The sequence below is a fragment of the Scyliorhinus canicula genome, chromosome 3 (assembly GCF_902713615.1).
Source record: "Scyliorhinus canicula chromosome 3, sScyCan1.1, whole genome shotgun sequence".
NCBI classification, from domain to species: domain Eukaryota; kingdom Metazoa; phylum Chordata; class Chondrichthyes; order Carcharhiniformes; family Scyliorhinidae; genus Scyliorhinus; species Scyliorhinus canicula.
The window spans coordinates 124,570,632-124,584,916 of NC_052148.1; the positions used below are offsets into that span (position 1 = coordinate 124,570,632).

At 39.0% G+C, this 14,285-nt stretch overlaps 1 protein-coding gene across 2 annotated transcripts in view; it reads right to left on the reverse strand.

Annotated features, from left to right (window-relative positions):
• The window catches only part of LOC119962938 (ubiquitin-protein ligase E3A-like), a 57,631-nt gene that overhangs the window by 32,202 nt on the left and 11,144 nt on the right, over nt 1–14,285 (reverse strand). For both annotated transcript variants that reach the window (XM_038791247.1, XM_038791246.1), the window contains 3 exons: nt 13,170–13,314; nt 11,894–12,099; nt 5,825–5,989 (listed from right to left, as the gene is read on the reverse strand). In XM_038791247.1, coding sequence (XP_038647175.1) covers nt 5,825–5,989; nt 11,894–12,099; nt 13,170–13,314 — 516 coding nt within the window. The remainder of the gene's footprint in view (nt 1–5,824; nt 5,990–11,893; nt 12,100–13,169; nt 13,315–14,285) is intronic.

The window sequence follows — 14,285 nt, forward strand, 5'->3', positions numbered from 1 at the left end:
TGGTAAAGCGAAAAGTGCAGAGGATACTGGAAGTCTGCAGAGGGATTTGGATAGGTTAAGTGAATGGGCTAGGGTCTGGCAGATGGAATACAATGTTGACAAATGTGACGTTATCCATTTTGGTAGGAATAACAGCAAACGGGATTATTAATTAAATGATAAAATATTAAAACATGCTGCTGTGCAGAGACCTGGGTATGCTAGTGCATGAGTCGCAAAAAGTTGGTTTACAGGTGCAACAGGTGATTAAAGCGGCAAATGCAATTTTGTCCTTCATTGCTAGAGGGATGGAGTTTAAGACTAGGGGGTTTATGCTGCAATTGTCTAAGGTGTTAGTGAGGCCACACCTGGAGTATTGTGTTCAGTTTTGGTCTCCTTACTTGAGAAAGGGCGTACTGGCACTGGAGGGTGAGCAGAAGATTCACTAGGTTAATCCCAGAGCTGAAGGTGTTGGATCACGAGGAGAGATTAAGTAGACTGGGACTGTACTCGTTGGAATTTAGCAGGATGAGGGGGCATCTTAAGAAACATATAAAATTATGAAGGGAATAGATAGGATAGATATGAGCAGGTTGTTTTCACTAGCGGGTGAAAGCAGAACTGGGGGCATAGCCTCAAAATAAGAGGAAGTAGATTTAGGACTGAGTTTAGGAGGAATCTCTTCACCTAAAGGGTTGTGAATCTATGGAAATCCTTGCCCAGTGAAGCAGTAGAGGCTCCTTTATTAAATGTTTTTAACATAAAGATATCGTTTTTTGAAGAATAAAGGGATTAAGGGTTATGGTGTTCGGGCTGGAAAGTGGAGCTGAGTCCACAAAAGATCAGCCAGGGTCTCATTGAATGGCGGAGAAGGCTCGAGGGGCCAGATGGCCCACTCCTGTTCCTAGTTCGTATGAGATGAGATGCAGCGGAGATGCTTTTCAGTCATTTGAACACAGCATCCAGCTCATCAAGGTTGATTTTGCAGCAATTTTGCCCGAATACTTGCAAAGCTTACTTCAAGGACACCAGTATGTGTTCAACAGTCCCCCAATTGAATGTGGCAGAGGTATTGCTAATATAACTTCTCTAGCACCTTTCTGTGTCACTGATACAGTCTAGATCTCACTGTATTACAGGAATGTGGTTCTGTACACTTGGGCTTGTGTTGACTTGCAGAGCTGGGACTTTGCCCTGGGAGCTTGTCAAATACTCACTACTATAGTTAGTAAAAGATGGAGCTGATTCGGTGTTGGATCTCATTGTCAAAGGTGGCCGCCAACATACAGGAAGCATTCAATAAATTCTAGAATCTCCTCTTCAACATAGATGGGAGGTGGTCATGACAGGCCAATAGTTTCCTTCTCTGCTTCTATGCCATCTTATGTTTGTAAAATCTAATGTGACAGTTCTGAGGGAATTCTGTATTGTTGCAGGTGCCATCTTTTGAAGACTCTTCAAGTATATGTGAAACACTCAAGTGAAGTACAACAGGGAATTCCCCCAGTGTTCTGGTCAGGATTACACCTCAACTAATATGACAAACAAAATCCTGTTACCATCTCACTGCTACATGTGGCATCCTGTATACAAAATCCACTGCTGTTCTTGCTTAAAGTTGTGACTGAAAAAATAATTAATTGACATATTTTTGGCGGCTTTTGGTTCGCAGTTTTCTTATTATACCCAAGCGATATTGCTACAGATTACATCCAGAGCAAACAATTAGCTTTATTAACTGAAATGTTGTGAATAAAATAGTAATGTTAGTGCAACTTACTCTGGGGCAAGTAGTTAACTAATTTCACATTAGATTCTATTGTAAATTCATGGACAATGGTGTTGCGAATATCTCGTTCGTGGCTCGTTAATATTTTAGAGGTAATTTTTAGTTCTGGGAAGATTAAATTTCTATGGGTAAGGTAATTAAAATGCTGGGCTTTAGAGATTGCCAAAATATCTAAAAAAATTAACGGTCAAAAGGTTATTTACATTTAATAGAGTCAGAAGAGATACGGCTATAAAGCAGCAGGTGGGCTTACTTAGTTGGAGAAATTGTAAATGAGAGATAATTAACTTAAAATTTGAGGATAAGCCAGAGTGGACTACGTCATCATGGAAATGGATGTTTAGGACGGCTCTCTGGTTTCAATGTAGCTGGAAGTGTGGACCCCATGTGCTTTACAGTTTACAGAAAAGTTAATCAAAATAAATGACAGTTAGGTAGAACTGCACTGTAGACAAATTAAAATACCAACATCATTCTCGACTGCCTGGAAGACAGGTATATTTTAATCTCAGTTTGAATTTTGTGAGGAACAAACGATAGACGGTTGCCTAGTTTGAAGCTTGTGAAATAATCTACAGTAGGCCTCATCGTGTCTTACTGCAAAAGTAACCAGAAGATTAGCTCGGAAGCAATGGAAAAGCAACCCATACAAGGGGCAGAGGCTGCCACAATGAATAGAGGGTAAAGAAAAGTTTTGCCTCGGAGAAAAGCTGGGCTGAGCAAAATTCTCCAGAGGATTTTGGTATACTTATGTGTGTCGCCTGTGGAAGTCAATAACTTTAAGACTGATATGGTTAATAAGAGAATTTCTGGAGGAAGTAGGAAGCAAACCTGAGTGCACAGCATATATAGTCATGAACCATATATATATATATATATATATATATATATATATAAAAAATTATTGCACTTGTTTTGTTATATATACACAATAAAGTTCGCTTTTTTTTAAATAAAAGTGAAATCTTGTGACATAATTCTATTGGTTAAAACAAGCATTTTGGAATGGTCCCCAACTGGATCGTAACAATCAATGGATTGATGCACCAAAGACGTTGCAATGAAATCAACCTTTGAAGTCTTGTGACCTCAAATATAGGGATCGACTTATGCACCACATACAAAAGTGAACCACCGGGTGCATGTGTGAAATATCATTGGCATCCGACACAAAAAATAGTGGTGTCTTAAACCCCCATGCATCTTCACAACACAACCCATATCATCTACCTGGTCCCTTACACCCAGTTATAAGGTACTGGTTAAGTAAAACATGCATTTGTGTGATAATTCGACATGGACTCTTCATACAAGTATAGCATGTGATGGTTAAAAGGAACGGTTAACTTATATGTTGAGTATATGCAAGAATATGATTTTGGGGGCCAGAAAAATGGGGTCCTCTTAAATGCCTGGTAAACTTTTTTGTCACATTTTATGGTAATTTGTAGGCTATTGTGAACTTAGTTTACCAGGTGATTTAGAGGGGAATTAAATTTAGTATCTATAAACCTTAAAACTTGCATGATAGAAATTCAGCCCAGTTGATGTCAATCCTCTCTTTATGATGTATACAAAGACTGATGTGAAAGCTGCAATATATATAGAAAACTGGACTGATATAATGCTTACATTCTTGACCAAAATATCTTCTAAGCCCCAAATATGCTGTCCTACATGTCTTTTCCCCACCCTACATATTGAAATTAAAACAATATCGTATGGCCATCCTCTGTAACTCAATTTCTTCAACATTTATTTCCCTCATCCTATAACTGAAATGCTTGTTAACCTAAAGCTTGGTGCAATATGATTACAACTTCTGCAGTTTCTTAGTCTTCTCTTGTCAACCTTATAGATGTCTGCAAAACAAATCTTGGTTTTGGACCATGGCATCTGAAGTGAAGTCATAAATGAAGTTTTTTGCCTATACTTATGCTTATTTGCAGTTTCAAATAAAATTACTAACTTTGAACTAGGGTTTTCAAAAATAAAAGCAACATGGTCAGAATACATTTAAAGGTACATCAACTGCAATATTCATTAGCAGAAACAAAAACATTTTTTTCCTTGATTTCACTCCTCACATGTTGCTCCGTAACAATACTACAAACAGATAGGATTGCATTGAGAATATCAGTGAAGCTATCAGCACTCATCATTATGGAATAAAATAGACAGCAACTTCCAGAGAATGTACTTGCAGTTAAAAGCCAAAGTTGTGGTCCAAGTTAACTTGTTTCTCGATCTGTTGTGCTATACATACAAACATAAAAAAATAGAAGTAGGCCACTTGGCCCTTTATGCCTACTCCACCATTTAATGAAATCATGTCTGATCTGATTGTAACTTCAGCCTCACATGGAGGAAAGGGTTCCAAAGATTTACACGCATCAGAAAAAAATTCTCATCTCTTACTTAAATGAGCGACTCCTTGTTTTTACACAAAGTTCCCTAGATTCTCCCATAAGAAGAAAAATTCTTTGTATATCAATCATGACAAGACACCTCAGGATCTTACATGTTTCAATTAAGTTGTTTCTTACTCATGTAAACTCCAGCGGATGCAAGGCTAGCCTATCCAATCTTTTTCATAGGACAACCTGCCCAATCCAGGTATTAGTTTAGCAAACTAACACTTCCCCACATTATACTCCTTGCCTGGTCTTTGCCCACTCATTTCTCTGAACTCTTCTAAAGCACATACATACTTGCTTAAATAAGGAGATCAATACTCCACGCAGAATTCTAGATGTGGTTTCAACCATGCCCTGTACAACTGACACATAACCTCCCTACTTTTATAATCAATTCCCCTCACAACAAATGGCAATATTCTATTAGCTTTCCGAAATACTTGTGTTTGGTGTTCAAGCACGAGGGGACCCAAATCTCTCTTCATCTCGGAACTCTGCAATCTCACACATTTAGTTAATATGCTTTTTTATTTTTCCAGCCAAAATGGACAATTTTACACTCCTCCACAGTATATTCCTTGCCAGATCTTTGCTCACTCACGTAATCTATCTATATCCCTTTTCATATCTTACTTTCCTTTGGGTCTTATCTGCCTTTGGGAGTTCAGCAAATTTAACAACCTTACCTTTGGTCCCCTCATCCAAGTCATTTATATAAATTATAAGAGGTTATCGCAGCAACTCACCAATAGATTTGGCATTGAAATGAATGCAAGGTTGTGCAGCTGTTACACTTACTCAGTAGTTACATGGGGACATCGGAGTAGGAGTAGGCCAAAGCCTTTCAATACAATCATGGCTGTTCATCCACTTCAATCTCTTTACAAAACTATCTCCAGATCCCTTTACATTATTGATTACCCACTATTTATGCCTGACAAAGTCAGGATTGCTCAGAAGCAAGCTTTCAATGGGTCAAATAACCAATCTGGCCCTGAAAATTGTATTTTACAGGTGTGGAGTCGTATTCCTTCAGAATTTGAAATTAGTGGAGACTTTATTTGTCTGTCAGGCCAATAAGTTAATGTGTCAATTCTCTTAACATACTTAATTCAATGAAATCCTTTGCAAAGAATTACAATGTTAGAGCTATAAATTTATAATTATATATATTAAGTCGATGGGGGGGGGGGGATCATATACATGAGATAATATCTGGGGATCAATTACTCATTAACAGTTTTTCTCACCACTTCTTGACAGCAGAGGAAATTAAAAGTTACACAAAAGCACAAGAACTGAACTTCTTCTCATCATGCTGAGTTACACTGGTGGAACACAGCAGCTCATCAGCTTATTCCTGACCATTTTTAATGATCGTACGTCTATTTGCTAAATGCTTTTAAAATAAATTTGGAGTATCCAATTTTTTCTTCTAAATTAAGAGGCAATTTTAGTGTGGCCAATTCACCTAACCTGCACATCTTTGGGTTGCGGAGGTGAGACCCACACAGACAAGGGAAAATGGGCAAACTCCACATGGACAGTGACCCGGGGCCAGGGTCGAACCTGGAACCTAAGCCCCGTGAGGCAGCAGTGCTAACCACTGCACCACTGTGTAGGCAAAGCCAATACTAACCTTTTTATTTTGGTTTGTTACTGGAATCTCTTCACTGTTTTCTTTCAGGTTGTGGATAATTGGCACCCCAAACAGGTCACTATATGAAACTTGAAAGGTGATCATCATATCTTCCTCCAAATTCCCTTCATATTCCAGAATGTCTTTCAAACTTCGATATAGTATCTGCAAAAAATTGGTTTCACATAATCTATTTATACATCATTTTGAAGATTTACCCTTAAATGCAAGAGTGTGCAGAGTGTTGCTTAACTTCATCCAGAGTCCCATAAATGACAACTGATGATGGTACATGGTTTCATTGCAACACCATTTCCAAAACATAATTCCATTGATTTTTCTATTTCTAAGACAAGAGATCATGTACGTGATTCAGAAGACTTAAAATTAAGTCTGCTGCGAGGCACGTTTAACGGGGTGTTTCTTGGCAGGTGCAATCACCAAAATGCCAGGCTAACAGGGAGAGCATCAGGGTACCACCCTGCCCTGTCCCCGACCATTTGGCAGTCTCCACCGGATTGCGAGACCATCCGTGGTGCCTTTATGCCTGATCCACGTTTGTGTGGACCAGTACTAAACAGCACCCTGACGATGTGTCACAGGCGCAGCTGTTGAGTACCAGGCTTTGGGTGAATCCAGTATCCGGGTATTTAAATATTAAATAAGCAGATCTGGATCTTACCCAGCAAGAGCGGGATCCAGATCATGCCAGGTGGTGCGAGTCAGGTGACTCGCGATTGGCCTTGTGCCTGGCGTGGAGCTCAATTGGGGCTCTCATGCGATTCACCCATTGTGGGATTTCTGAATAGCGCCATATATGTATGCTTAATCTCAAATTTAGGTTAACCAAGAAATACTTCTCCATTTTGTCAAGGTAGGTATTTGAAAACAAGCCATTATATAGTATTACATTGCATAGGAACAGGTCATTTGGTACAGCCAATCCAAGTCGGCATTTATGCTCCACTTGAGATTCCGCCCATCTTCCTTAATCTAACTTCACCAGCAAATCCCACTATTCTATTTCCCACACATATACCTATCTAGCCTCCTCGAAGCACGTCTGTACTATTCACTTTATTCAGTCACTATAAGGTACTGAAATTCACATTCGCATCATTCCCTTGGTAAGGAGGTTTCTGAATTTCCCATTTGACCTTTTTGGTGAATCTATGTACCTCTAATTTTAAATCTATGGCCTCTAGTTTTGTTCTTTCCCACAATAAAGATTATTATTAATAAAGTGGAAAATTCTCTGTGCTTACTCTATCAAATCTTTTATAATTTTTCAAATTTCTACTACACTACCCTCTTTTCATGGGGAAAAAAATCCCACCTTTTCATATTCTTTAGCCTATTGGCATACCCTTGTATTTCTGGAATCATCTTTGTTATCTTTTTAAAATAATTTGAATTCCACCTTTTATCTAATTTTTTTCATAAAATGCGACCACAATTGCACAGTTGCCCAACTTGCAAAGTTGCAGACATCATGGGCAGACCCGACTACTGCGAATGTTTACCAAATAGGCCATCGGGGAAGAGCATTGTCAAGCTTGACCCTGTCTTCAGTGTAATTCAACAGAGTCTATTTGTGATGCTAATAAATATTATTACTAACAGGAAAGATAGGATTGCGATCAGGCTGAAGAATCTTGGCCAACTTCAGCAAACTACAGTGCCTCAGTCCAACTAACTCAACACTGTTGACGTACTGAGTCAAAGACCTTAATGATTTATATGGTTCATCTATTCCCAAGCCATTAGAACAAAAAGTGACATTCTGAATGAGTGGTTAGGTTCAGCAGTTCAAATTTTACACTTAACTGTACTGAAACCTTGCATGGTTGTGGAACCCTTTTATTAATAAAGCCACTTCTTGATAGTTTACAAATACAGTAAACATAAAGACATACAAAACAAGAGAAGACAATTAGACCTTTTGAACGTGCTGTAACATTCAGCAAGATCACAGCTGATTGTTTTCCTCAACTGCACCTTCAGCAGTACCTGCATATCCATTGATCAATATCAAAAAATATTTTGATCACAATTACATATATTTAATGACTTGAATACCCACAGCCTCTTGGGTAAAGATTTGTATTAAAAATTTATTGGGTTCACTGATGCTCTTTAGGGAAGGAAAACAGCTATCCTTACCTGCTCTGGGCAAAATGTGATTGCAGACCCATAGATTGATGCTTGAATGCACGCACATGGACAATTAAAAACAATTGAATGGAGAAGTTCATATATTTTGTCCTATAGTTTAGCTATACCCAAGTTTTATAAACCAAATTCTGTGTAAACTGAATACTAAACATACGATTAATACTGGGATTAAAAGTACAACATCTGAACTGGTTGATGAGGGAATAAATCAAGTCATTTTACATTTTTAAAACCTTAGCTTTTAAAGCATTATAAGAAGAACCTAGTATCTAATTGGCATATTAAAGTCAGAATTATCAAAACTTTCAGTCATAGATATTTCTCAAAATGGACTTGCTGGTGTTAAAATTGAAGAAATGAATTGACATCCTAACCATGGAAATCAGTTTGCCAATCCTCAATATTTTGGTTGATGATCCATTATGTGGCTTCTTGCTATGGCATTATTGCCCATCCCTAGCTATTCTTAGGTGGTGGTCATAGACTAGAATGCTTACAGTGCAGAAGGAGGCCATTCGGCCCATTGAGTCTGCACCAACCCTCTAAAAGGGTATCCTGACCAGGATCCCGCCCTATTCCTGCAACCCCGTAACCCCACCCAGACTGCACATCCCAGAACACTAAGCGGCAAGTTAGCATGGCTAATCCACCTAACCTGCACATCTTTGGACTATGGGAGGAAACCAGAGTACCCAGAGGAAACCCATGCTGACATGAGGACAATGTGCAAACTCCACACAGTTACCCAAGGCCATAATTGAACTCGGGGCCTTGGTGCTATGAGGTAACAGTGCTAGCCACTGTGCCACCCCCCCATGGTGAGATTCCTTATACAACGGAGTGGTTTACTTGACCACTTCAGAGGACAGTTAAGAGTTAACCATATTGGCGTGGCATTGGGAGACATATAGGGTAGGCCCGATAAAAATGACAAGGTTTTATTGCCTAAAATGATATTAATGAATCAGTCAGGTTTTACAACAATCAGACCAGCTTTCCTTGTCACTTTTTACTAGTACCAGTAGTCACCTCCAGATTTTTAAAACAGAATTCAAATTTCTTTAATCTTCATGTGCCTTATTCCATACCACCTTTCTAGATTTAACTACTATCTACCCAATTTTAACCACCGAGTCTACAAATGTTCCCAAGAGAAAAATTGATAACAGTGCCTTGTGCTTCGCCTCTTGATCTTCCTTTCCAAAGGTCCCATGGTCGATGATCCCCCTCCTCCAGCAAAAGAGAACCAGTGAATCCTTACAAGTTGGAGCAATCCAATTTGATAATGAAGAAAGACTGAGAAATTAAGTAGGTTGGAAAGAGAGAAATAGCATGGAGAAGGAAGGACATTTTAACCTTATCAAAATTGCAAATCAAAGAAGTCGACAAACTTAATTGCAATGTGCAACTTGTCTCTTTCAAAAACTCATGATATATTTTATGAAGAGAAGTCACATTAACAAAATCAATTTTTAACTGGCAAATCCAAATTACAACATGGATTTGAAATGTAGCAGGGGCATGCTGAGACAACTTTCAGTTTCTCAGAGTCCTGTAACAGAGCAGCTCTGAGTAGTCTAAAGTTACAGTCCTCAGTAGTTGCAATTGTGCTGGATTTGGCTCAAATACGTGCAGAGAGGTGATACTGTTGAAGGCATTCTAAATGAGGGTAAGTATATTGAATTAAATGTGTTGGGAAGAAGGGAGCCACTAGAAATAGTGAAGGGAGCCACTAGAAGGCCTCACACGGTAGCATGGTGGTTAGCATCAATGCTTCACAGCTCCAGGGTCCCAGGTTCGATTCCCGGCTGGGTCACTGTCTGTGTGGAGTCTGCACGTCCTCCCCGTGTGTGCGTGGGTTTCCTCCGGGTGCTCCGGTTTCCTCCCACAGTCCAAAGATGTGCGGGTTAGGTGGATTGGCCATGCTAAATTGCCCGTAGTGTAAGGTTAATGGGGGGATTGTTGGGTTATGGGTATACGGGTTACGTGGGTTTAAGTGGGGTGATCATTGTTCGGCACAACATCGAGGGCCGAAGGGCCTGTTCTGTGCTGTTCTATGTTCTAAATAGCCATGTTTTAAACGAGTTGTAATTTCAATACAGTGGAAGTTAGGGTGGTTGAGAGTGATGCTTCTCAAGTAAAATTAAGCTATGACAGTGACTGACAGGAACGTAGATTTGAAGCTCAACTCACTATTAAACATGGACATTATGTACAACATTTCTGTCGCCTCAGGTAGGAACAGAGGTAGAAGGACTTTGATAGCTCGTTAACAAAATGGTTTTGGTTTTTCCAAAGTTCAGTGAAATTTTTTAAATTAATAATGTTGACAAGCAAAGTTTTCCCTTCTACAAAATGAGAAATGCTTTGAATAAGCAAACCTATTCAGCTAAGTTGGCTTTCCTTTTGATTCAGACAATTGATAATCCACTTATTACACATCTGTACACAACTGATACTGCAAATGACTACACCTACATCTCGTTCATTTATTTACCATGATTATGGAGGTGACAGATAGCTCTGTTGAAAATTGTTATGCAGTTCATTCAGCATGATAGACAATTGTGAAAACTACTGAATATATAATAAAGACATTTTTAAAAAATGCACAAAAGGATATAAAAATATGTGGTAGATAGGTAAATGGCCTTTACTCTTTCTTAAAGGTATGAATAAAGAGTGACAACAGCCTCGAAATATTGGTAGAGGACAGAGCAAGATGGCAAGGTACTGTGGTGAATTTTCCCAGTCTGATTATAATTTTAAAAATTTCCAAAGCCCTCCTTCTCGTATGTAAAATTTGATTGCATTCACAAGAATATTTCATTTACCTCTATGGATAAATATTAATTCACCCTATTCGTTTACTGATTCAGAAATGTTCCCATTTCTTTTGGGCTTCTGCATGGAGCACAAGTTTGCTACATAAAATGACATCTTGTTCCTTAGACCAACAGGAATGGTTACATTTAGTTAACTGGTGTGTCAGCCATAGCTCAGTTGGTAGCACACTCACTTGAGTCAAGGTTGTGGGTTCAAGTCCCACTCCAGGACTTGAGCACAAAAATTAAGGTTAACATTCCAGTACCAAGGAGTGTTGCACTGTTTGAAGTGACATATGTTAGATGAGATACATACTTACATACAAATTTGGAGGACTAGGTCGCTCTGCCCATGAGCCTGCTCTGCCATTCAACAAGATCATTGTTGATCTGATTGTAAGCTCAACCCCATTCCTGCCTACCTGCTGATAACTTTTCACCACCTTGTTAACCAAGAATCTAGCTAGATCTGCCTTTAAAACATTCAAAGACTCTGCTTCCACTACCTTTTGAGGAAGAGGGTTCAAGACTCACGACCCTCAGATAAATTTTCATTTCAGTCTTAAATGCGTGACCGTTTATTTTGAAATAGTTGACTCCGAGTTCTATATTCTTCAACAGTAGGAAATATCCTCTCCACATCCACCCTGTCAATACCCCTCAGGTTCTTAAAGGTTTTCATCAAATGGCCACTTACTTTTCTAAACTCTCATGGATACAAACCCAACCCATCTGAGGCATAACGTCTCTACTTTTGTAATTAACTCCCCTCACAATAAACAATACGTACATCTTAGCTGCCACATCTCCTACATTATAACGGAAAGCACACTTCAAAAGGTGAGTCATCAGCTTCCAAGTGTTTTGGAACTTCCATAAAATCCATTCTTTTCTTTCTCTTTTAACTTCTAGTGCAGTAGAATGGGTATAGTTTATTGAAATCCATTAGCCACCAATTCCACCTGATTCCCTGATGACCTATGGTTGATGTTGTCATCTTGTAATATATATTCTTCAAATCAATTCGATGAAAATTTACTTCAAAACAGAAGTTTCAGGATTAACTTACTGGATGTGAGTCGGCAAGATCTTCTAAAGTTCCCTTCTTGCTCATCAATTTCCTGTAAACCACCATTGGGAAATGGACATCAAGAATGCAGTGATTGTAGATTGCCAGACCCAGCACTATTCCAATTAGTGTGAATTGTCCATCATTCTCAAAAGAGGTAGGGTTGAACCAAAACAGTTTTGTTTGGCTATCATAAGCAAACATTCCTACAAGAAGAAAAAAAATTCAAGTATTCTCCTGTTGCCTACAGGGAAATTTAAGCTGACTAACTACTTGCCCAAACACTTGAGGAAACAGGATCTTTAACTCATTCATCTACCGTGACAGTTTGATAACACTTACAGGAATTTGTATTTATCCATTTTCACTTAATTCCTGTCCAGTGATTTTCATGTCAATCATGATTCACACTCTCTTTCTCCTCCACAAGACCCCATTACTCAGTTTCACCACATTTAAATTTGCCTGAAAGCACCTTCAGAACAGTATGAATAAAAGCCAATCATGATCCCAAGCGAATGATAAACATTTGAACAGGGATTTTAAGTACATTGAAACACCAATAATATATTTCCATCTGAACCCAACCTAAAAAACATTGATCAGTCAAGCTCTTAAAAAAATGGTTTAGGAGTGTCAATCCAATAATCCATGAGTATTCCCATAAAACCGCCTAAAATTGGCACTAATCAGTAAACACTCAGAAAAGCCACTAGAACAATGTTATGAGAAATGGAAGTGAAGTGCCACACAGGTGCATTAGGCTAGACTAGAAAATTGCCATTCAGGCGCTTTTTGAGGGAAGGCACACCACCTTCATTGCTTTGGCTACGTTATACTTCATGACACTGCATAAAAGAGGCAGGGGTGGGGAATTCTATTTTCTGGCAGCATCATCCTCACTAACAATGTTTCTTTTTGTTTTGAAATATTGTTGTAAATTAAGTCTTGATTTCTGATAGTTAACCATTTTTCCCACCTGTAGATCCATCAAGTTGGCAACTTTCACTAAACTTTCCAATTCTTTGTCCAGGGCAATTACTTTTCAACTGGCATGTCCTTACTTCACAAATTTAACCCAAGTAACATGTACCACACCTGCTCTTTTGGATTACGTTCTCGAAGAATAAAGCAAATATTACAGACTAGAGGAACTACTTTTGATCTTTGATACTCCTACAGGACAGGAAATTCTTAACATTTCTCCCGACTAAGATGGGGGAAAGAATCCACGCTCACTGGCTATTTAAATGATGTACTGAGGTTGAAGAAATACCTATATCTGGGTTAAAAATCTCCTCAACCACCAGCTGAAAGAACTCCTTGGAAACTCCGCCTTCATCCACACCTTGTTCCCCCTCGAATTCCACATAAAGCTGCTTTTTCAAATCTGAAGGGTTCTCTGTGGCAATCATTTCCAACTGAAAAACAACACAAATAAAAAATACTTTAAACAAGAAAATTGGTCAACAAACTCAGAGGTAATATGCCAGAACATCATGCACATAGTTCTCTCGGAATTTTAGGAACAAAATTCCCAACTATGCACTAACATTGTTCAGCTCTGCACAGTTACCATTTCAAAAAAGAATGGAAGTTGGTTCCTATACAGATACACTTGCAATAACTATAATCCATTATGGTATCATTTGGGCTTAAAATGAAGCTCAGGGTTATTAAACGAGAGACAGAAAATGTCACAGTTCACAGCAACGAATGGATGGTGCATTGTTCAATGAACTAAAATATTAGTATAATGGCCATAGGCAATCCTTCAAGACTGCAATCTTCAAATCCCTTGTACAGTACAGTTAAATTCCTACAGCATTTATCAGAATCAAACATGATCTTTTATTTTGGTTTCTTTGAACCACTGAACAGCTGTGAACGATGCTTAGATGGTCGGAAAATTCAGGACAAATTAATAGTCACATGGGCAAATGCTGGTTAATTAAGGAAAGTCAAAATGGACTGATGGGGAAATCATGTTTAATTAATTTGGAGTTTTTCTGAAGAGGTAAGAGCAATGTTGTTGACATGGTGTACATGGACTTCCAATAGTGCTACACAAGAAATTGTAGCTCATGGAATAAAAGGGACAGTAGCAACGTGGTTACAGAATTGGCCGCGCAACAGGAAACAAAATAGTGGTTAGTTAGGGGCCTCACGGTAGCATGGTGGTTAGCATCAATGCTTCACAGCTCCAGGGTCCCAGGTTCGATTCCCGGCTGGGTCACTGTCTGTGTGGAGTCTGCACGTCCTCCCCGTGTGTGCGTGGGTTTCCTCCGGGTGCTCCGGTTTCCTCCCACAGTCCAAAGATGTGCGGGTTAGGTGGATTGGCCATGCTAAATTGCCCGTAGTGTAAGGTTAATGGGGGGATTGTTGGGTATAT